Consider the following 24,230-nt stretch of genomic DNA (forward strand, 5'->3'; position numbering starts at 1 on the left):
CTGACTGTAGGTGTTTGATCCAGACATAGCAACTACTGGATAACATCAATATGTAAGGAATAGGATGCTAAAACTACAACACTTATGTGTTTGTGTAACTTAATTTGTTTGCTATAGATTTTTTAAGATCTAATTAATATGGACTGAATTTGGTAACTGAAGTTATTGCAAAAACAGGAATTACCCATCGATTGATTTGCAGCGGGGGTATTTCATAATCAGTAGTTTTTGTGTGTGGGTAATATATGATCATGGAGTCAGTATTGGGACATAAGCAACATAAGCTTCGACTGCCGGCCCTGCGGTCTGCGGTGCTTCTGGCTGCAGCGCGGCGGGAACTTTAAATCTCTGACCGTCGGCCTGCACCAACCTGAAGCCGCGGTCTCCGGTGGGGGAGGCACTGATTCGGGACTTACCTTGACTTTCATTCATCTGGACGCCCGCAGGGGCGGCTGTGGAGGGTTGAGGTCCCGACCATGGGGGAAAATGGAGGAGGACTGGCCAAATTTTGTGCCTTCCACCACAGTGATGAATGTTTGTGTTAAATTTTTATTGTGTTTTTGTGTGTTCGTTTTCATTGTACCGCTGCTGGCAAATTCATTTCACTTGCACTTTATGTGCAAGTGACGAATAAAACGGATTGATTGATTGATTGACCCAGATACTGGCTTCATGAAAGGACGTGGAATGCTGGAGTAACTCAGCTGGTCAGGCAGCATTTCTGGTGAACATGGATGGATGACATTTCAGGTCAGGAGCCTTCTTCAGACTGAAGGTTCGGAAGAAAGGTATTGACCAGAAACATCACCTGACCATGTTCTCCAGAGATGCTACCTAACCTGCTGAGTTACACTTTGTGTCCATTTGTGTATTAACCAGCATCTGTAGTTTTTTTGTTTCTCCATATTGGCTTCATGAACCTGCCACACAAAATGGGTACATTTGGAAGAATAAGCTGTTAGCCAAAAGAAAGGTTAGTTGACACACATTTTGAAATACAATTCCTTGCAGACCACATTGCACATCTAAAACAAATCATCCCATTCTGATATACTAATCAAAAGTTACTTCAAGTGCCAAGTGCCATGTCACAAGACAATATGAGCAATTTCTAACAGAGGACATTAATTTTTATTTAAAGGAAAAAACATGCATTTCATATACAATGATGCTCACAACTACAGTGTATACACTGTATACATTTCAATTAGTACTGCAAAATGTCATTTTACCTCTATTCTTTAGAAAAGACACAATACGGCTATCAAAACAGTTATTGCAAGAACGAGCTGGTGAGACAGCGTAGAGCATCACAGCTGTCAAAAAGATTTAATACAAACAATAAATTATATGATGCACAATGTCTGTTGAAATTGGATTCAGCCGTGTACAAATTTAATTCTTGCATGGAGCACAAAGAGTTAGCCAGCACCAAAGAATGGAGCAAATCCAGGTCTTAATGACAAAGCAAAATTGGCAATAGATCAAATTGGCAATGGATCTGAGAATAATTTAGAGATACAGCATGGAAACAGAGCCTTCAGCCCACTGAGTCCAATCCTACTTTGGTGAATGTGGCCATTGGAAAAATATAGATTCAATCGAGAACTAAATCAAGATGTTTCAAGGTAAAAAAATTACAGTAGTCAGTGTAAATTTCTAAACACAATTTTTTGAAATCTATCACTTGCTCTGCAATCCAGCTTCAGGATTCAAGCAGTTTAAATGTTTCATAGTCACCTTGCTTGGATTTTACAGCTTTCACAAAGATAATTAGAAAAATATTTCAGCATTTGGAGTTCAGCTTGGCCTTAATTCATGCAAACCTATACCCAAGACATTAGGCTCACTGTATAGATTTCATAAATTTGGAAAATTAAGTCTCAAATTGACATGTTTAATAAGTGACGTCACAACAGTCACACAAACTCAATCTGTTGTCACCATATCAGTTAACTGACTTGAATATACATTATGGAAGCGAAGAGTATTTCTGTAAAGAAAATAGTACAATGCTGTACAATTATAATTGAAACACAACAAGTAATAACAGATATCTGACAAAGTATTTCCCTCTGTAATGCGAAGCAATGATTACAATTCATTATAAAATCCAAGGTACCTGGTTAACAGAACCATGGATTCCAAACATGAGAAGTTCATTTGAAGAGGCCCGTGTGCTTTTCCTACTGCATGCCAAACCACTGTTCTTGATCTGCCCACTGTGCAGTCTCACTGTCACTCCCCTCCAGGTCTCCCTCTTCTCCACTACCTTCCATGTCATCCACATCCTCCTCTTGTGCTGCCTCGGTCTGGCTTTCTTCCTTCTCCATCTTCTGCATGCCTTCTAAAGACTTCTGATCATTGGGGTCCAAGCTGCAAAAGATAACGTGAGTTACTTCTAGAAGTAATACCTTCTGGATAAGAGATCAAGGCCCATTTGCATTCATTATGAAATTGTCAAAATATGTGTGTGGAGAGAGGGAGAGATATGTTTATTGATTAGAATTCAAACATCTAGTCAAGAACAACAAAGAACAAAAGTAACACATTTTAAATAAGGTACAATTTAGACTTTACTTTAAACTTTAGAGATATAGCATCGAAACAGGTCCTTCAGCCCACTGAGTCCGCACCAACCAGGAATCACCCTGCACACTAACACTATCCTACACATTAGGACAATTTTCAATGTTTAATTTTTACCAAAGCCAATTAACCTACAAACCTGTGCAGCTTTGGAGCATGGGAGGAAACTGAAGCACCTGGAGAAACCCCACACAGTCACAGGGAGAACGTGCAACCAAGAATCAAACAAATTTCAACTTGTATTAAAGGATAAATACATCATGAATGAAAAATTGTATTTTACTCCCTACTCTTTACTACAACTGACAGTCAATTGCAATTCTTCTAAATTGCAGAATCTGAAGGTATTTTGGACCAGGGCATGAAACATCTATTTTAAACATGTGTCCTGCAAACAACAAAATATACTCATCCGAGATTTGTTCACCACGCTCAAAGATGACCCAACTTCCCGAGAAGCAGCAGAGGAAGACGGATGTCACACATGTGCTCAAGCTGGACTGGTTTCAGAAAAAGCACTTAATTCATTTGTGCTCAACTTCACTTACACTTTCTATAGACCTTTTTATTGGTTTATAAAAGTACAGGTGAAACAAGGAACTGCAGATGCTAGAATCTTGGCCAATATTGCGTACAGTTTTGGTCTCCTAATCTGAGGAAAGACATTCTTGCCATAGAGGGAGTACAGAGAAGGTTCACCAGACTAATTCCTGGGATGTCAGGACTTTCATATGAAGAAAGACTGGATAGACTCGGTTTGTACTCGCTAGAATTTAGAAGATTGAGGGGGGATCTTAATAGAAACTTACAAAATTCTTAAGGGGTTGGACAGGCTAGATGCACGAAGATTGTTCCCGATGTTGGGGAAGTCCAGAACAAGGGTCACAATTTAAGGATAAGGGGGAAATCTTTTAGGACCGAGATGAGGAAAACCTTTTTCACACAGAGAGTGGTGAATCTCTGGAATTCTCTCCCGCAGAAGGTAGTTGAGGCCAGTTCATTGGCTATATTTAAGAGGGAGTTAGATGTGGCCCTTGTGGCTAAAGGGATCAGGGGGTATGGAAAGAAGGCAGGTACAGGATACTGAGTTGGATGATCAGGCATGATCATATTGAATGGCGGTGCAGGCTCGAAGGGCCGAATGGCCTACTCCTGCACCTATTTTCTATGTTTCTATGTAAAACATAAAAGGCTGGAATAAGTCAGTGGGTCAGGCAGCATCTGCGGTGAACATGGCTAGGTGATGTTTCAGATCAGACTGAAGAAGAGTCCAGACCCAAAACGTCACCTATCCATGTTCTCCAGAGATGCTGACTGACCCGCTGAGTTACTCCAGCACTTTTGTGTTTTGTTAAAAAATACTGGTGTTTTGTTTTTTTTTTTAAAAAGGGGACACAGTGGCGCACTGGTATAGCTGCTGCCTCGCAGCAACAGACCAGGTTCGATCCTGTCGACGGGTCTGTTTGTGGGGAGTTTACACATTCTCCCAGAGACTGCACGGGTTTCCTCCGGATGCTCCAGTTCCCCCTCACATGCCAAAGACGTGTGGGTTTGTAGGTTAATTGGCCTCTGTAAATAGCTATTAGTATGTAGGAAAGAGAAAGTGGGATAACATAGAGCCAGTGAGAATGGGTGATCGATGGGTGGCATGGAATCAGTCAGCTTGAGGGCGCGTTTCCATGCTGTATCCCTAAACTAAACAAACCAGTCGGCTGGCAAGACGCTGTGTACCTTAATGCAATGCTGTATTGATCCATTGCTTCCTGATAATCGCTTATAGCCACCAGAAAATCTCCAAGCATCCGATGCAGAATACAAACACTCTGGTTTGCCAACGCATTTCGCAGAAGAGCTATACCTTCTTCGTACTTCTGCTCACGACCTAAAAGAGAGTTGATAAGATTTGACTGGCAAAACTAGTAAACGGCAAAGGTTAAAAATGCAAAATAAAAAGATTTATAGCAGATTCTTTATACCCTCCCTCCAGTTTCCCCGACACTGGGTGAGTGAGTCACCAGTTCTCAGGCTTGTGCAGTTCTCAAACAGGCTGCAGGAGGTGCCGGGCTCCATTTGTTCTACTTTTCTTTTCCCATCTATGGAGGAGCATTTTGCTTTTGCTCTAACCTCTCTCCGATGGTTCAAGTGAAAGGAAGAATCAACCATTTTATGAATTCGCAGACTTCCTGAGGCAATTAATTGTTAGAAACTTGATTTTCTTTTTTTAAACAAAACAAAAATCAAGCCATAAAATCTTCCACCCGACTCAAAAATTACACATTTAGTTGATTAAAAACAATGATATTTTAACACAATGCTAGATATGACCAACATTGGTTAATTCAATCTATCCCTTCCTAGTTGCATGCCTCAACATAAAATAGTTCATAAGTTATAGGAGCAGAATTAGGCCATTCGGCCCATCGTCTACTTCGCCATTATGGCAGATCTATCCAGCTCAACACACTCCCAATTCCCCCTCAAAATATAGGTATTATAGGTGAAAAAAATAAGTTTTTATAAATGTTATTTAAGACAATACCAAGCCAGTTTAGATCTTTTTTAATATTAGTATTTGTATAGCTATACACCTGTGACCCAAATGACCTTTTCCATTACATAGCAGCATTAAATTTAGCTGTTAGTTTTAAAGATACAGCAAGGAAACAGGCCCTTTGGCCCACTGAGTCAATGATGATCATTGATCACCCATTCACACTAATTCTATGTTATCCCACTTTCACATCCTCTCCCTACGCACTAGGAGCAATTTAGAGGCTTCTTAAAGCTACAAACTCGCATGGCTTTGGGGATGTGGGAGGAAACCGTAGCACGGGGTGGAAACCCACGCGGTAACAGTGAGAACTTGCAAACACCAGACAGGACTGAACCTTGGTCTCTGGTGCTGTGAGGCAGTGGCTCTACCAGCTGCACCACCAGTAATGCTAAAGGCTTAATGGCCAAAGCAGATTTTGTTTAGAAATGGGGGGGGGGGGGGGGGGGGGGGGGGGGGGGGGTATTTGCGTAAATATGAAAATTACATGCATCATTTCTGCCATAATTTTCCCCAAAACTCCAGAGAAAATGTACAGAAATGCAATTTACATTCAAAATGGACAAACATAAATGATGAGTTCTCTTGAACATTTGCAGACACTACGTAGCAATAATTTTGTCGAAGACCGCATTTGTTCTCAATTCCCCATACATTGGAGAAAGTCATTATTAAATGATATTTTTATACATAAACTTGCAAGTATGTGAATTATACATCGTCATATCTTACAATTGGGTCACAGAATTTATAGTATAAAGGTCAATAATGCTCATGGTTTACATTAACACCGGGACTCGCACCTACCTCTCTCCTCCTCCTACATTCCTTCCTCTAGTTTCACTATTTGCAACTCTTCAATCCTTCCATCTCACACCTTCTGTTTTAATCTCGGACCTATGTTGAAATCACATGCCTAGCAAAACCGCCTCTACTCCTGGCTCCAGCTAATACCTGCCGTGCTTTGTTCTACCTCTCTCCTCTCCCAGCTTTCTTGCCATCCCCCTCCCCCCAACAATCAGTATGAAGAAGGGTCTCGGCCTGAAACGTCACCTATCCATGCTCGCCAGAGATGCTGTCTGACCTGTTGAGATACTTCCAGCACTTTGTGTCCTTAAAATTTTTTTTTTGATTTAAGATTATTCCAAAATGCTCAATGAAGAATGGGGGATATTTAACCAGATTCCCTGCCAGCATTCTTTCCTACACATTTTGTCCCACCTATCAGTGTTTGGCCCATATCCCTCTAAACCTTTCCTATTCATGTACCTGTCCAAATGTCTCTTAAATGTCTCCTAAAATTCAATACATCTCTTTTCGTCTTGTATTTACCTCACATTTAACCACTTGTATAGATTCTTGTAATGAATGACACATTATACCACACACACACACGCATGGACAAAATGAAAGGAATTAAAGACATATCTTACTCAGAAGTTCTGCTTTTTTGACCACTGCTTTTAGATAGTCGGATTTCTGTGCCAGGGCTTTATCCAGAAGTGTTCTCGCCTTCTCTTGCGTCATTGGGTCTTCCAAGCAAACAGTGGCAAAAAGAGTCAAAGTCTGGGCATTTGGGCCCAGTGTTTTGAAGACATTATTTGCCATCACCATTGCCTCACGAATGCTGTTTGAAGCTAAATAGCATTCAACCAGTCCTGCAGTTAGAAAGTAAAAATTTATTGCATCCAAGAACACAGGAGAAATAGGAAAAAAAATCTTACAAAATTAAACTCCAAGATTATGATGGAACAAAGTTAATGCCTTGAAGACATAACAAGTTCTGTTTTTAAAATACAAATAAAATGTCAGCAGGTTTAGAGTGAGAAACAATATTTTTAATCAGTGACCACAGTAGAAATGGAAGAATTAGAGACATAATATAGAGCAAAAGTGCTAGATGGAATAAACAAAAGCAGAGATGTACAAGAATAGAAATTAATAGAAGCTAACGAATAAAAAGGAATGTGTAGGAAGGAACAGCAGGTGCTGGTTTAAACCGAAGATAGACACAAATTGCTGGAGTAACTCGGTAGCATGTCTGGAAAGAAAGAATGGATCGGGACCCTTCTTCAGAAAGGAATAATGTGCAATGCAAGTGGATAACGAGGATTCTCTCGGACTTATACAGGTGTGCTGTAAAAAATATTCTGTCAGGATGCATCTTAGCCTGGTTGAGCAACTGCTCTGCTCTTGACTGCTGAACCTGCGGAGAGTGGTGAATGCAGCCCAGTCCATCACAGGCTTGTCACTTCCCACTTCCTTCCATCCAGTACAGCCTCACAGTGCAGAGATGCCTGGCACACCGGTTAGTTCATTTCTCCCTTCTACCTCTTGGAAGACACAGGAGCTTGACAACTCAAACATTCAGATTTAAGAAAGCTTCGTCCCCACTGCCATCAGACTTATGAGTCAGCTACTTGTCCCTCACCACCTTCCCAGAGGTGCTGCTGCTTACTCTTACTTTTAACTCTACCCCATTCAGTTATCCCGTTATTGTACTTAAAAATTTATTTGCTCTACTTCAGATTGCACTAGTCTTTGCACCATTCTGTTGTTTTACACTTGTCGTACCTCGTACGTATTTATCATTATCACGTATACCGTTTACTCTATGAGCTTCACATGAATAAGGAACTTCATTGTACCCCGGTGTATACGACAAATAAATCTGAATAATGCGAAAGAGTATTGAACAAAGTCCAAGACTAAATGGCAATAGCAGAGTTTATAATTGTAGTCAAAGTACAAGCCTAATCGTATAAGGAGAAACTGCTTTGCACTGGAATACTGGTTTACACCGAAGAAAGACACAAAATGCTAGAGGAACTCAGCAGGTCAGGCAGCATCTCTGGAGGAAAGGTATAGGTGACGAATCAGGTTGAGATCCTTCTCCACCTTACAAATTTATTTTTTCTTTCCTCCTTCCCCTCCCATATCTTATAACTATTTAAATTTCTAATTTCCCAGCTCTGTTAAAAGGATATTAATCCTATAACTGTCTCTCTCTCTCGCTCTGTACAGTTGCTGTCCGATATGTTACATTTAAGCATTTGCTGTTTTAGTTTCAGCCACAACATTTTAAACTTTGCTTTTAAAGTTAGTGGTTTAAATTGGGACGAGACATTTAAAAATTAGGACAATAAGTTGAAAGGAAGATCTATGAGTATTCAGAACATCTGAATTGATCAGAAAATACCAAGTCAGTGACACCACGAACAAATCACATTAATTCTGGATTAGAAGTTGAGAACGTATTTTGCAAAGGTTATCAAGAACAAAATGCATTTGGCGGAAGAAGTCACACCGAGGGAACGAGTCAAACAGTGAAAGAAAGTATTAAAAGGAAGGAAAATAACAAATTTGGGATTCTGGGCAGAAGTGGCAGGGTAACCAAAGTGGTTTAAGCTATCTATCCAACCTTCCCTTATAATGATAAGTTTGTTATTATTAGCAATACACTTAGTTGTTTTTGCTTTGTAATTCCTATAAGATAATTAATTTTATTATTTAAAAGGCATGTTTATATTTTATATAAACTTTATCTCTCTATAAACAGGTTGAACACAGATTTTTCCAGCACTGGTTTTCTGGACCAACAGAGGTCACATGATAATGAAATGACAATACATCCCTGGCCCGCTAATGACACCACTTCCATGTCTCTAAAGCACTATGGAGTGCCAGAAACTTAAAACAAACACCTGGATAGGAAAGGTTTAGAGGGATATGGACCAAATACCAGGTAGGTGGAACTAGTGTGACTGGGACATCTGGTTTGTGTGGTCAAGTTGGGCAAAGGGGCCTGTTTCTATGCTCTATGACACTATGACTATGGATCAGATGACTGGTGGCAACATTTCAAATATCCACGGCCACTGAATTGGAAAAACTAACTGAAAAGCTGCAACTTCAATGCAGCAGAAGCCAACGGATCAAAATAATTCTGAGCCGTTCTACTTATCATTTCTTATGTGTTTAAAAAAAAAAAACAATTTCCCTGGCTAGAATTTAAAGTAATCATACAGACGCAAGAATATGTGAAGAATAAGTTAATACCCTTTATCATGTACACTGTGGTTGTCTCGATCGTAATCACATAATCTTTCCACTGGCTGGTTAGCATGCAACAAAAGCATTTCACTGTACCTCGGTACATGTGACAATAAACTAAATTAAATAAACTAAGAAATAACTTGCCTTCATAGCAATCCATTCTGCAAGGGGAGAGACGCATGGCTTCTCTGAAGTGTATAATAGCTTCCTGGATTCTGCCCAAGGCTCGCAAAGCAGCACCTTTTAACAGCAAGGCTTGCACACTGTTGCTATTCAATTGAATTGCTTTTGCTCCCAGATAAAGTGCACGTGAATATCGTTTGCTGTACAAACACTGATAACTGCAGAGACAGTAGGGCAGAGCAAAGTCAGAGGTAACATTACCATCATTACTTCAGTGACTGTGGTAAACTATTCTTACAGTTAAAGTAGGAAATCAAGGGATGCTTGATACTTCCCACCAGTTGCAGTGAGGATGCTTGATTAGATTGTACAAATTAACAGAACGCACGCCACTCCTGTCAAAATGGATCATTTCACAATTTTCTGCATTGTAGTCCATTTGCCAGATATTTGCCCACTCACCTAACCTTTGTGGGTTTCTTATATCCTCTTCATGAGTTATTTTCCTATCTTTCTTTTAGTCATAAAAAAAATTAGTAACTACCACTGATTTTCCGGCACCATTGGTTCCAGAGGCTTTCTACATTATCCTTTTTGCCAGATTAATAGAGGTCAGGGCCTTTGAGGGGAGTCGAATGCTACTGGAGCAGCCACGTAGGCTGCTGAGGGGCCTATGAATGTGATTCAGAGTTTTCCAAATCTGGACTGGTTATCCGTTTGGGTCAAGGCGTCTGCTTTTGTTCACACTGGTGATATTACATTACGCCCATTTAAGACGGAAGGAATTTCTTCTCTTGGAAGATTGTTAGACTTTGAACTTGTGTAATCACGAAAGCTATGCTGTCATGGCCATCAAACGGGTGACTGCAGGCTGGTAAATGGGATCAGTGTAGGTAGTGATGGTCAGCATGGACATGGTCAGTCAAAAGGCCTGCTTCCACGCCCCATTGCTGTCAACTTACTTGGCATCAGAAAGTTTGAAGTGAGGAGCGAGAAGAGAGGGAAGAAAACTATTATTTGTTCAAACCTTACTTGGAGCAAGAATTGGGGTTAGGCAAATGCAACGTGGTCTTGTGCAGCTCAGGTGTAGCACATAGATCAAGATGAATTGAGACCCTGCCCAAGATCTGCTAGAAAATGGAAAATCTGATAACTGCTCTTCATTTATCTCTACAACTGTCTAAACAAAGCACATTAAAATCTCTCTAGCAATGCTCAGAGCAATGAAGATCAAATTACCTGAAGAAAAATTACACTCTGTAGTAGAAACATAGAAAACAGGTACAGGAAGAGGCCATTCGGCCCTTCGAGCCAGCACCGCCATTCATTGTGATCATGGTTGATCGTACCCTATCAATAACCCGTGCATGCCTTCTCCCCATATCCATCGACTCCACTAGCCCCTAGAGCTCTATCATGGTTAATCATGGTTTCTATTAACCAGAAAAGAATGCTTTGTTTCATCTTGCAACAATAATAAAACTTTATACCTACCCCGAGACAACCCACGGTTCTGCATGCTGATCAGATATATTGAATAAACGTCCACCTAAATTTTCAACGTCCTCGAGTCGGCCCTCACCTGCTAGAAGATATCCATAGACATCCATTCCTGAAGTGGAGTAAATATTTGATAGCTTCTATTAGATAGTTTAAGATACCCATCATGCTTGTTTAGCAATATTTCACATTTCAAAATGTTATGTTAAGCTGGAAAGAATGCAGAAAAGAATTAAGAAGGATTGTTGTCAGGCCTTAGTTTAGTTTGGTTTATTGTCACGTGTATCAAGGTAGAGTGAAAAGCTTTTGTTGCATGCTAACCAGTCAGCGGAAAGACTACATGATTACTATCGGGCCATCCACAGTGTAGATATATGATAAAGGGAATAACCCTTTGTGCCTGAGCTACAGGGGAGGATGAGCAGGATAAGACTTTATTTCTTAGAGCGCAGCAGGTTGAGGGATGATCTTATAGAAGTGTATAAAATCACAAGGGAAATAGATTTAAGGCGAGGGGAAAGATTTAAACCTGTGGGCAACTTTTTTCGCAGGGGGCACTGGGTGTATGGAACGAGCTGCCAAAACTAGTAGTTGAGGCAGGTACAATGCAACATTTAAAAGACATTTGAACAGGTATATGGATAAGAAAAGTTAGGAAGGTTATGGCCAAATGCAAGCAGGTGGGACTAACTTAAATGGGGCATCTTGGCCAGCATGGATGAGTTAGGCTGAAGAGCTTGTTTCATGCTATATGACTATTACTATAAATGCCCAGTAGCCATCCAAACATCATTCTGCTTAAAAATTTAAGAAATCCATCTTTCTTCTGAAACATAACATTATAAGTTCAAGTACCATGTCAGAAACTGAGCTCACAACAAATTCTAAACAAATCCATTTTCCAATATAAAATAAGTGATGTGCAGATGATACCGTCTTCAGAATGAGTTACTCATCCATGATTCCAATTGCTCTGTGGTGGATGTAATAGATCTTATGGCACTCATTTAAAGAGTGTTTTAACCCTGGCATTCTGGCCAATATTCATCCCTCGAACAATATGTCTAAATAAAGGATTACATCAAATTGCTGCTCTGGGGAGATCGCAGTACAAATATTGTGAGTTATAATAACGGGCAAGTAAAAGCCACTATGTAAATGAAAAGGTCTTCTTTAAATATACAGGCTAAATACCAATTTAATTCTCATCAAGTCTTCAAACATTTAGGCATCCTTTTTAAAGCAAAATTTAGAACTATAATTGTAAAGTGAAAAGCTAGTGATTACTCTACTGAAAATTCCAAATAAATTTGTATCTATTTCAGTGTTACTTACCCTTAATGATATATGGATCCAGCATCTGAGCTTGTTCAAACTTAAGGATGGCATTTTTGCTGTCACCCACTCGGAAATACAAGTCTGCAAGGCTTCCCATTAAATCCACGTTATCCCGCAATAATGATTTCTTCTCTAACGAGCTGTGAATGAAATGATTGTAGAAGTATGCTGTTAATTGTTGTGCAGTGATTAGAAAACTACACCTTTTACAGAAAAGCCTTGCTAACATCCTTTCCAGAAAGGATCTCATGGGGATGATGCTCACTACATATAAAATTGCAGGCAGATTAAACCATGCCAATGTCCGACAGGCCCCATTTTGTTATTAAAACTGATAAATTAAAGTAAGTTTCCAGAAAAGGAATGCCCCTTTAAGTGGAGGTACAATAAATACCGATCAGCAGCACAATGTTTTAATACATATTCGTGCACTATGAGGTTCAGTCTCCTCACCAGATAGCATTGATAGCCCTGGTATTATCACCAGTGTGAACAAAAGCATACGCCTTGATCCAAACAGATAACCAGTCCAGATTCGGAATACTCTGAATCACATTCATAGTTAGAGATGCTACCTCCGCACCCTTCACAGAGAGGGATAGCAGACCTAGAGGAAAAGGACAGGAAAGAGAATTTATTAGTTTACTTTAGAGATACAACATGAAAACAGGACCTTCGGGCCACCGGGTTTATGCTAATCAATGATCACCCGTTACACTAGTTCCACGTCATCTCACTTTTTCATCCACTCTCTACACACTAGGGGCAATTTACAGCAGCCATTTAACCTACAAACCTGTATGTTTTGGGGATGGGGAGGAAACTGGAGAACCCAGAGGAAACCCACATGGTCACAGGGAGAATTTGCAAACTCCACACAGACAGCACCACAAGGTCAGGATCGAACATTTTTAACCATTTGTAAATAAGTTTTAAAAAAGGATATTTGAATAGCGATCATCTTATGATCCAGTATTTATTAACCTCAATACCTTATTTTTATGATTAAAGTAGCCCGATTAGGATAATTATTTTACCCTCAAGGTAGAAATATTTCTATGGATGAATTTCTTTAGTGTAGCTCTACTGGAAAATAGAGTGTTGATCAAAGTGTTTCTCCCAATTCAGCAACGGGCAAACACACCTCTTGCTCAACACCAGCCCTCAAACTTAGTCTTGTCACACCAAGGCAGGTGGTGATTACTTGCAGGATATGCACTGCAGACCTGGCAAACCAATGTGCAGCAACAAAGAGGCAGGGAGTTTGTATTAGGTTCCCAGCACAGCAGCACCATCTGTACCGTGTGTGTGTCTCTCTCTCTAAACAAAAGCTGTTATGATCAGTGCTTTCAGCACGGCTTCCGTTAGCTACCCTGGAAACAAATCCTTGGCACTAAATAAGGTACTATTACAATCAAACATAATCTCTAGGATAGACACAAAGTGCTGGAATAACTCAGCAAATCAGGTAGCATCTCTGAAAAATATGGATCCATGTTTTCCAGAGATGAAATCCAGTTGTCTCCCTAATCACCACCTGCTGGTTTTCAGTTCCATTTCTCCCCAGCTTGTCAATTGTTCAAATAAACAATTATAGCCCATATTTAAAATCCTACCTAATATCGCATCCATAGCCAAGGGACACTGTCGTAGAACTTCTTTATAGCTGGTTACAGCTGATCTTTCCTGCCCTGCCTTCTTATACAGATTGGCCAACATCATGTTAATCTATTACATAGAGAAAAAAATAAGTAGATAATAAATATAATTTGCTCTCTGGAATAATTCCAGATAAAGCAATGCAAAAATTACATGGAAGTACCAATATTTAAAAGTCCAATACACAGTAAGTCAACAACTAAACCATGTTAAAAATGAAATAGGAAGTTAAATCGACCTTGCTTCAATATTTTTTTTTTTTTTTAAAGAAAAACAAAATTTAAAAAAATTGTAAAATCATTTTTTTTAAACTGTTCATTAGCAACTGTAACTGTAGTTCCAAATTATAGAAAGCTAAATAAAGTATTTTAACACAATATTATAGAAAGAAAATACTTCCACTGTGTTTTTAAAAAAAGGATATCTTAAGGTAATTAAAAATAAGTTGCAAATGTGGGGAAAATTCTGCTTGTAACATTTTACTCAAATTGCACAAACTTTAATATAAAATGACTAATCAATGTTAACCTTTGGAGTGCGCTGCCTGGTGGGAATAGTGTCCAGTATTGCAACTGCATCTCTTTCTTGACGGAGCATTGTATAACATTCAGCCATTTTATATTTAACTTCGATCTCTGATGGCAGACACTAGAATACAAGTAAATATGTTATATACAATTCATTTATTTCTTCTACAATTTACATGATCTCCAGCTATAACAATTACTGTACAGATCTGAATACACAGTGCTGTAGAAAACCCTCTACTCCTCATTGTGAAGGATATACAGTGCCCAGCATAATGTTTGGGACAAAGACCCATCATTTATTTATTTGCCTCTATCCTCCACAATTTGAGATTTGTAATAGAACAATCATCACATGCGGTTAAAGTGCACATTGTCAGATTTTATTAAAGGCCATTTTTATTCATTTTGGTTTCACCATGTAGAAATTACAGCAGTGTTTATACATAGTTCCCCCATTTCAGGGCACCATAATGTTTGGGACACATGGCTTCACAGGTGTTTGTGATTGCTCAGGTGTTTAATTGCCTCCGTAATGCAGATATAAGAGAGCTCTCAGCATCTAGTCTTTCCTCCAGTCCAGGGGTGGGGAATCTGTGGCCTTCTAGGCCATTCAGTGCGGCCTTTTGAATGAATCCAAATTTTGTAGAACAAATCTTTTTATTATTATTAATAAGATTTTGTTCATTCTTATTATTTTTATTTTAATCTTAAAATGAACGTATTTAAAATACCAAAGAGTAAAAGAAGATTCAACAAAATAATCCTCCCCAACTGATGGCCACAATTAATACAATAGTAAGTCATGAGGGCTATTTTAACAAAAATAATGTACATTAAGAAGTATATCTAATTGAAGTTTCTTGGATGCGGCCTTATTAGATTACAGCTAACTTAATGCGGCATTCCAACATGAAAAGGTTCCCCACCCCTGCTCCTGTCTTTCCATCACCTTTGGAAACTTTTATTGTTGTTTATCAACATGAGGACCAAAGTTGTGCCAATGAAAGTCAAAGAAACCATTATGAGACTGAGAAACAAGTATAAAATTGTTAGAGACATCAGCAAAACCTTATGTTTACCAAAATCAACTGTTTGGAACATCATTAAGAAGAAAGAGAACACTGGTGAGCTTACTAATCACAAAGGGACTGGCAAGCCAAGGAAGACCTCCACAGCTGATGACAGAAGAATTGTCTCTATAATAAAGACAAATTGCCAAACACCTGTCCGACAGATCAGAAGCACTCTTCAGGAGTCAAGTGTGGATTTGTCAATGACCACTGTCCGCAGAAGGCTTTATGAACAGAAATACAGAGGCTACACTGCAAGATGCAAACCTTTTAGCCGCAAAAATAAGATGGCCAGGTTACAGTTTACCAAGAAGTAGTTAAAAGAGCAACCACTGTTCTGGAAAAAGGTCTTGTAGACAGATGAGACGAAGATTAACATATCTGAGTGACTGAAGGAGCAAAGTATGGAGGAGAGAAGGAACTGCCCAAGATCCAAAGCATACCAGCTCATCTGTGAAACACGGTGGTAGGGATGTTATGGCGTGGGCATGCATGGCTGCTGAAAGTACTGGCTCACTTATCTTCATTGATGATACAACTGCTGATGGTAGAAGCATAATGAATTCTGAAGGGTATATACACATCATATCCGCTGAAGTTCAAACAAATGCCTCAAAACTCATTGGCCAGCAGCTCAGTCTACAGCAAGACAATGATCCCAAACATACTGCCAAAGAAACAAAGCAGTTTTTCAAAGCTAAAAAATGGTCAATTCTTGAGTGGCCAAGTCAACCACTGAACCCAACTGTACATGCTTTTTCTATGCTAAAGAGAAAAATGAAGGGGACTAGCCCCCAAAACAAGCAAAAGCTAAAGGTGGCTGCAATACAGGCCTGGCATTGCATCACCAGAGAAGCCACCCAGCAACTGGTGATGACCATGAATCGCAGATTTCAAGCAGTCATTGCATGCAAAGGATATGCAACAAAATATTAAACATGACTACTTTCATTGACATGACATTGCTGTGCCCCAAACATTATGGTGTCCTTAAATGGGGGTGACTATGTATAAACACTGCTGTCATTTCTACATGGTGAAACCAAAATGTATAAAAATGGCATTTATTAAAATCTGTCAATGTGCACTTTAACCATATGTGATTTTTTCTATTACAAATCTCAAATTGTGGAGTACAGAGGCAAATAAATAAATGATGGATCTTTGCCCTAAACATTATGGAGGGCACTGTATTGCCTCTATTATTTTCTAAATAATGTGGAAAGTTTTGTGAAAATTGCAGTTGCATCCAATACATTTTCAGATCAACAAACAAAATGCAGTAGGCATTATTGACATGATGTGCCTGCACTTATTCATATTGCTGACCACTTAATTATAAAACATTGTTGCCATGGATTTCCATTTTTATAAACATTTAATTCAACTGCACCTATCATTCAAAATAATTGTTAAAAATGGACAAGAGAAATTTTGAGTGCCCAACATATTATAATGTTGGATTTCTAGTGCACTGAGAAGCAAGCCTATTTTATAAGCCTTAAGAGCCTGTCCCACTATCACGACCTCTGCCGCGTTTGCCCTTGACTCACACTCGCAGCATGGTCATAGGTAGGTCATAGCAGGCCGTGATGCTAGTCGTAGGTACTCGTGGCATCAAGTAGGCCGGGGCGTATTTCTAGCCTGATGAAAAATGTCCACGAGTAAAAAAGGTCGTGAAAGTGGGACAGGCCCTTTAGTTTGCTACCAACGCCATGACTCCAAGTTTATAAATGTGGTTTAACGAATAAAAGCTTCTCCTTTTAGTACCAGCACAATCTAATACAGGCATTTCTGCTAAAACACGATGGTGGCAATCCTAAGAAACTGTGTTCGACAAAATAGCATTATAACAAATTGATTCAAGGGGGAAAGGGGGCTGGGGTGATAAAGTTTCAGACATGCAATTTTCCTACAGGATTTTCAAAAATTAAGGACTTTCCAATAACAAGTTTATTTTTGTTACTGCTAACAATAGTTTAGCAGAGTATCATTGCACGTTTCAATAGAAGCCTGTGACTGTGGCACACAGACCCAGACAATGCCACACCTACTGTAATGTCCATTGCTGGATAATCCATGTACTACTGCAGACCTTGCACTTGACACTCCAATAGCACAACGATGTGTACAGCAGTGGCGAGCCACTATATAGCGGAAGACACGAGGACACGAAAGAAGAAGAATAGAAGCCATTATCGTCAATTTCAATGGCCACCAGGGCCAAAGTTTACAAGGATAAAGTAAAAGTTTCTGCAAGTATATAGAAGGAAAAAGATTAGTGAAGATAAATGTAGTTCTTCATCGTCAAAAATAGGAAGATGTATAATGAGGAACAAAAATTGGAAAGCAATTAAACAAATACCTTGGTTCTGTCTTCCCATAAGAGATAAATAATGTCAGAAGTGCTAGGAAACAAAGTTAACAGAACATCGCAAGAAAAGGAACTTCCACCCACAATGTCTGTGCCGACCATGATGCTAAACTGCACTGGTCCCATCTGTCTGCTCAGAAGATAGGCATGTGTCGAATTGTCCACTTTCACAGATGTACTGTAGAAAACATTCCCTCAGGATGATCACAGCTTGGTTTGGCAATAGCTCTGCCCAAAATTGCAGGAAATTGCAAAGTGTCGTGAAGTCCAGTCCAAGGTGCAAACCAGCCCCTCTCTTACACCCCCAACATCAACTCAATCTGCATGATGTTGAATTATTAAATGCCCTATTAACCATTTCCATAATGCAGGTAGTTTTGCCCCAATGTGTGTTTTCATAAGACAAATTGATTACAACATGATTTCTATCACCATTGAAAAGTTACTTTGGAAATTGACAAGCAGTTAAGAAAACAGTTTTGTAGAAAAAGTCGAAGGGAAATAAACTGTGATCATCTAAATCGGACACTATTGTCTCTTTAAGAACACAATCTGTCAGTTTGACTGTGGGTGGTCATTGAAAATGATAAGAATCACTTCTATTGACACACGTGCAATGATACTTTATTAACAGTTTTCACAATTGTTTGTTTGACCAAGAATCAAACAATAGCCCTTTTTTTAAATAAACTTACAAAAATGCTCATACGATGAACTCCAATCACAGGGTTTGAAACAGTACATGCTGTTCCACACACCACAATTAACAACTAGACAGTTGTTAGAGGAATGTAATTAGTCTGTTCCAAAACAGGTAATTTTGTTGTGATTAAAAGGAAGCACCATTGCGTAAAAAACACAATTTTAGCTGAAATTGTTTTATATCATTCATTGGTAGTCAACAAATTGAAAAGCCGTTTCAGATAGTAATCAGCAATGTTCATGGATTATCTCTTTCTGCTAATGGGACCTCCCTTTACCTTTCTTAACATTGCTAAAAGGGCGGCACAGTCACGCTGCTGGTAGAGCTGCTGGCTCACAATGCCAGAGACCCAGGTTTAATCTCCACCTCGGGTGCTATCTGTGTGGAGTTTGCATGTACTCCCTGTGCCCATGCGAGTTTCCTCTGGGTACTCCGTTTCCACCCACACCCCAAAGATATGTGGGGTTTGCAGGTTAATTGGCGTGTATATATTGCTGCAAGTGTGTAGGGAGTGGATGAGAACATTTAGTGTGAACAGGTGATCAAAGGTTGGCGTGGAATTGGTGGGCCGAAGGGCATGTCTCTATGCTGTATCTCCAAAATAAAAATTGCCCAGAGTACATCTAAAAAATTTGAAATCATACTAAATAAAATATTTTTAAATTCTTCTTCTTTACACACTACCTGTGTTTGTGGTGTTGATGGGGCGCTTCCACCAGCTGGTCTCACTTTTGTAGTTTTAGTCAGCGCCTTCTTCTGCTGCAAGGCGATTTTGTATTTAGATTCAGCATTACGATACTCCTTATCATGAAAGAGAGAATCGGCATGGTAGACAAGGAGCTGGTACTTCTGCACAGGAGAGAAGAATTCTCTAAAAGCAAAGCGCAAACATGGAGAATTAGAGCATAGGTAACGCCTTCTCCAACCTTCATTCGATTGACATTTCTGATGTAGTACGGAGAAAGTAGCTGCTCACCAAGATCACAACTGCTTACAATCACATTGTTCCAGATAACCAAATTAGTTTCTCAATCCCAATGTCACCTTTTCATTTCAGGTAAGATTAGAACGGGGCACAATTTTTGCAAACATTAGCCTAACTTCCACTTCAACATTCCAGCACACACAATTGTGAGAAGTCCAAAGGACAGATAAATGGACAGACAAAAAAAGACAACTATTAACTGCAAAATGTGAAGTGTAGAGTAATAGAGTCAAATAGTCACTCAGCTTAAAAATAAGGCCCTTCAGCCCAGTTCGTCCATGTGGACCAAGATGCCCCATTTGTCCTATTTGCTCACCTTTGGCCCATATCAGTCTAAACCTTTCCTATCCATTTTATTGAGCAACAGAAGTGAAAACTGATCATGTTACAAAAGCAGAACTGTGCAGTGCAGCATGGATATGCAGCTAAACACTGCTTCAGTAGAAAGGATCCCAGAAAACATCACAGCAAAGGCTAACGAATTTAAAAGCATTCAGTGCTGCTCCACCTATTCTGTTTTTTAAAACCCCAAAATGCTTTTGAAATCAAAGCATGGAAGCAGCTCATGTGGAGGATCAGATTTTTTTTATGAATGGGAGTTTCTAGCTTCTATTACTTTAGGGAATTAAGTCTAACTTGGAAAGTGTAGGTCCATGACTAGTACAAGTTGTAGGCAAGCTACAGCAAACCACCAGCGTGGTTACAGGGTGTGATTTTGTGACCATTTTATGATAGTATTTGGCTACTTTCAGGGATCTTTCACCATGGCATCAGAACACAGGGGGCCTGCTTCACTAACCTGGTTGTGCTCTTTCTGAAGACCAGACTGACGATAGTCCTGCATATCTTGATTTCCAATAAGTGTTCCGATAAAGCTAATGGAAAGAATTATATGGGATGACAGGACATATTATGCTAAATAATGAACTATTTTTAATACTTCAAGCAGGTGGCTATGAATTAACAGAACCAAGCTAAACTCACTTTTAATTATGAGTGGAGTTACAGAATATTCTGGGACCACTGCCCTTTCACATTTTCAGTAATGGCTTAGAATGTTTTAAATCTGCTGATGATGTTAAAATGTTAGTGATTTAGTCCTAAGCAAAACATTACAGGGCATTTTGAACAGGCAAATTACTCTGCTTTTGTCTGTATGAGCACTGTGTGCCATACAGGGTGTTATTGAACACACATGTGGCAGGCATTGGCGAATAAAGACAAAAGCAGTGTTTTGGGGGTATGGAAAGTTCAAGATACATTTTGAACATTGAAATGCATCTATTCAAAAGGGGAATATATGTTGTAAAATATATATTTATTTTAAATACAGAGAGTGGTTCCAACAGTCAGGGTTGGTAGTTGAGGCAGATATGACAGTGGCATTTAGGAGGCTTTTGCAGACATATGGATAGGCAAGGAATGGAGAGATGTAGATTATGCACAGGTCAATTATGCACAGGTCAATGAGATGGCCTTAGCTGCATATTCGGCAGACATTGTGTGCCGAAAGGCCTGTCCATGTGTTGTACTGTTTTATCCTGAAGATAATGGCATTTCAAAATAATAAACGTTTTGATATACGAAAAGAATTGGATTGTTAGATAGGGTTTAAAGAGTAATGCATTTACAGTAGTTGCTTCTCCTCCTTATTCTGAAGAAGTCCCTTGGAGTGGAGGATGATATGCTTCCAATAGGGCTTTATGATTTTGAGGGGGCTAATGGGAGAACAGCAGACTCTTGCACATATGAGGTTGATCAGATAGGCGGCTGGATAATTAAGGAAGTACCTTCCCCCTCCCCCTCCCCCTCCTTATGTGAAGCCTTTGTGTGCTCCTAATGCATAGCTTTCTCAATACCATTGCGAATGCTGCTTCTCCATTGAGTGGCCGTGGGCTTGAGGTTGCCAAGAGTCAGCAAGGACACTTCACAACGCTTTGATAAACCTATTCTTGGAATTGTATCCAGGAAATGCTTACTGATATACAGAATCTGGAAAATATGCAGAGTAGTATAACCTAAGGATTTCAGCCTGGAGTCATAAAGCCAGATAGCACAGAATGCTTTGGACAGACCATGTTTACCTTTTAAATGAAAGATTTGACTGGGTCAAGCTGAATAAGTGACTTGAGATAGGTAGGCGTGGAGGCCACAGAGACATGCAAATAAGATCCTTGGCTGTGAATTAGGTAACGAGCAAATACTTTCCCTCAAAGTTATCACTGTCTGGATATTGATTTCTGAAACTTCAGGGCGAGGCTTTCCTTGCATTGAATCAAAAGAGATAGGGCAATTTCGAGAGAAAATGAACGTAGTATTGGGATTAAGCTATTTGTTGCAATTAAGAGTTAAAGTCTTGGAGTTTAACGTGATTATCCTACATATTTAATGAACATCCCAGAGTTCAAATTCCATATGATTTTTACAATTCCATGGAGAATGCACTATTAAGGATGGATCATAAGGCATAGGAATAGAATTAAGCCATTAAGCCTATCAACCCCAATCTGCTTTCTCCCCATAACACCTATACTAATCAGGAATTTGCCAATCTCCGCCATAACAATATCCATTGACATGGCCTCCACAGCCATCTGTGACAATGAACTGCACAGATTTGCCAACATCTGACTAGAGATATTTCTCCTCACGTCCCTTCCAAAGATACGTTCTTTTATTCTGAGGCTATTGCCTCTGGACGGAGATTCTCCCACTAGTGGATCGGGCAGCATCTCTTGATCCATGTTGTCCAGAGTTGCTGCCTGAGCCACTAGTTTCCACTACTGGGAAAGTCTAGGACCAGAGTCTGGGATTCATGTTCTCCAGAGATGCTGCCTGATCCACCAAATTACTCCAGCACTTTCTGGTCATATTTAGCATACTTGTCTGACAAATGCATTGCTATCTGAATAATGACTTATTTTTCCATTTGCACAGATATCCCCTTTCTCCAAACATTCCCATTTCTTTACAGACATGTCTGTCCTTTACATGAATAGTACAGGTCATAACTGTAATTTCCTCCGAGACGTGTTGCTCGATCTCCAATTCCATGAGCTGCCTCTAAAGCTTCTGATCTGTGGCAAGACCATAAATTGGCATTTAGTTCCCTCAATGAATACCCACTCAGCAGAGGGAAAACAATAAAACCATCAATAAATTAAATGTGAGGATACTATTGAAAACAGATTCAGCAGCAAAGGAACAGTGAACACTGCAGTTGGTCAGCCAAAGTAAAAGAGGCAGGAAGATCTCTGCTATGTGCTCAACACAAAGAGCCTGGGAGTATACTGTTTTGCTGTGATCATAAGGAAGAAAATTTATAATTAATTTAAATCATCCATTTTTCAGAGTTTGGTGATTTTTTCATTTACATACGCCTCTTAATATTTTGCGTAAACCATTTGCAGTTATTTTTCTTTATCGAGATAATGTTGACTACATCAGATTCATAGAGCACTGAAACAGGCCCTTCTGCCTAACTTGTCTGTCGACCAACATGGCCCATCTATGTGTAGGAAGGAACTGCAGATGCTGGTTTACACCGAAGATAGACACAAAATGTTGGAGTAACTCAGGACCGGCAGCATCTCTGGAGAGAAGGAATGGATGACGTTTCAGGTCAAAACCCTTCTTCAGAATGATAACAAATGTTGTTATAGTACTAAGCAGCTCATTCCATATACCCACTACTCTCTGAGTGGAAAATGTTGCTCCTCAGAATTCTAATAAATCTTTCCACCCTCATCTTAAACCAATGTCCTCTAGTTCTGGATTTCTCTACCCTAGGGAATCAGTGTTGCAGAGTAGTCAGGTGTGCTACGTGTTTATCAGTAGACACTACCTAATTACAAACATTGTTTGGAGGTCTGTGAAATGACAAGTAAGAATTTAATTGTTGCGTTATCAGTACATAGACAATTAAACATTCTTAACATTCTCTTTGGAATTGTTACATCACAATGTTGAGAACCATATTCTGTACAATGTATATTTCCCTTTGCTATACCTTTTGTACCTGGCTATTCACGTATAGTATGATCTGATCTGTTTGGATAGCATGCAAAACAAAGCTTTTCACTGCACCTCAGTGCGTGACAATAATAAAGCTAAAACTAATGCAAAGTGTGTAAAAATTACTGCAGATGTTGGTTTAAACCGAAGATAGACACAAACTAATGGAAAGGACCATTTAACTCAGAGAGAACGTTATAAGAGTTGTAGGACAGCCCGGGGAAAGTTGGGTGTACCCACAGACAAGTTGGATAGGGCTGGAATGGGCCGGTTATCACTCACGGGTTGTTGTCGCTCATGGTGAGTAACAAGCTGCTGAGCAGCCTGACGTTGGAGTAGAGGCCGGCGGCCACCATGTCGCGGACGTGGTCGATAACGTTCATCTTGTTGCCGGAGCCGAACGCGAGCGGCCTCAAAAATGGCGCTGGGGGCCTTCCTCCAGCCTCCAGCTGCCCGGCCCGCGCCCGTTAGATTCACTCACTAAATATGCCTGAAAAAAAAAATTAGCTGAGCGAGATCTGTAGATTGAAAGACAAATACCATCTCATGGCGGCGGTTGTCATGCATCGAGATATTTAATGATTTGAAAGCGCGGCGTACAGGTTAAGGTAGAGGCGCAGCGCGGGCAGACTGCGCATGTGCGACACGGTCGTCGCTAGGCTGATTGCGCGTGTGCGGCGCTCCTGGTGCCGGGCGTACTGCGCGTGTGCGGCACGTTGTTGCTAGGCGGGGGGGAGG

General features: G+C 39.9%; 1 protein-coding gene across 2 annotated transcripts; it reads right to left on the reverse strand.

The window, feature by feature from the left end:
* Positions 1-1,108: 1,108 nt before the first annotated feature.
* Positions 1,109-24,141, reverse strand: anapc7 (anaphase promoting complex subunit 7). 2 transcript variants are annotated; one of them, XM_055655767.1, is made up of 11 exons: positions 24,033-24,141; positions 19,178-19,364; positions 14,345-14,464; positions 13,774-13,885; positions 12,611-12,764; positions 12,155-12,297; positions 10,814-10,931; positions 9,341-9,537; positions 6,574-6,798; positions 4,321-4,471; positions 1,109-2,376 (listed from the first exon to the last, which is right to left on the reverse strand). In XM_055655767.1, the coding sequence occupies exons 3-11, from the start codon at positions 14,429-14,431 to the stop codon at positions 2,187-2,189; spliced, it is 1,377 nt and encodes a 458-aa protein (XP_055511742.1). In that variant the 5' UTR covers positions 14,432-14,464; positions 19,178-19,364; positions 24,033-24,141; the 3' UTR covers positions 1,109-2,186. The 2 variants fall into 2 exon arrangements, with proteins under 2 accessions (XP_055511742.1, XP_055511741.1); XM_055655766.1 differs by lacking the exon at positions 24,033-24,141 and adding an exon at positions 23,775-24,006.
* Positions 24,142-24,230: the final 89 nt, after the last annotated feature.

Source organism: Leucoraja erinacea, chromosome 25, assembly GCF_028641065.1.
Source record: "Leucoraja erinacea ecotype New England chromosome 25, Leri_hhj_1, whole genome shotgun sequence".
Taxonomy (NCBI): domain Eukaryota; kingdom Metazoa; phylum Chordata; class Chondrichthyes; order Rajiformes; family Rajidae; genus Leucoraja; species Leucoraja erinaceus.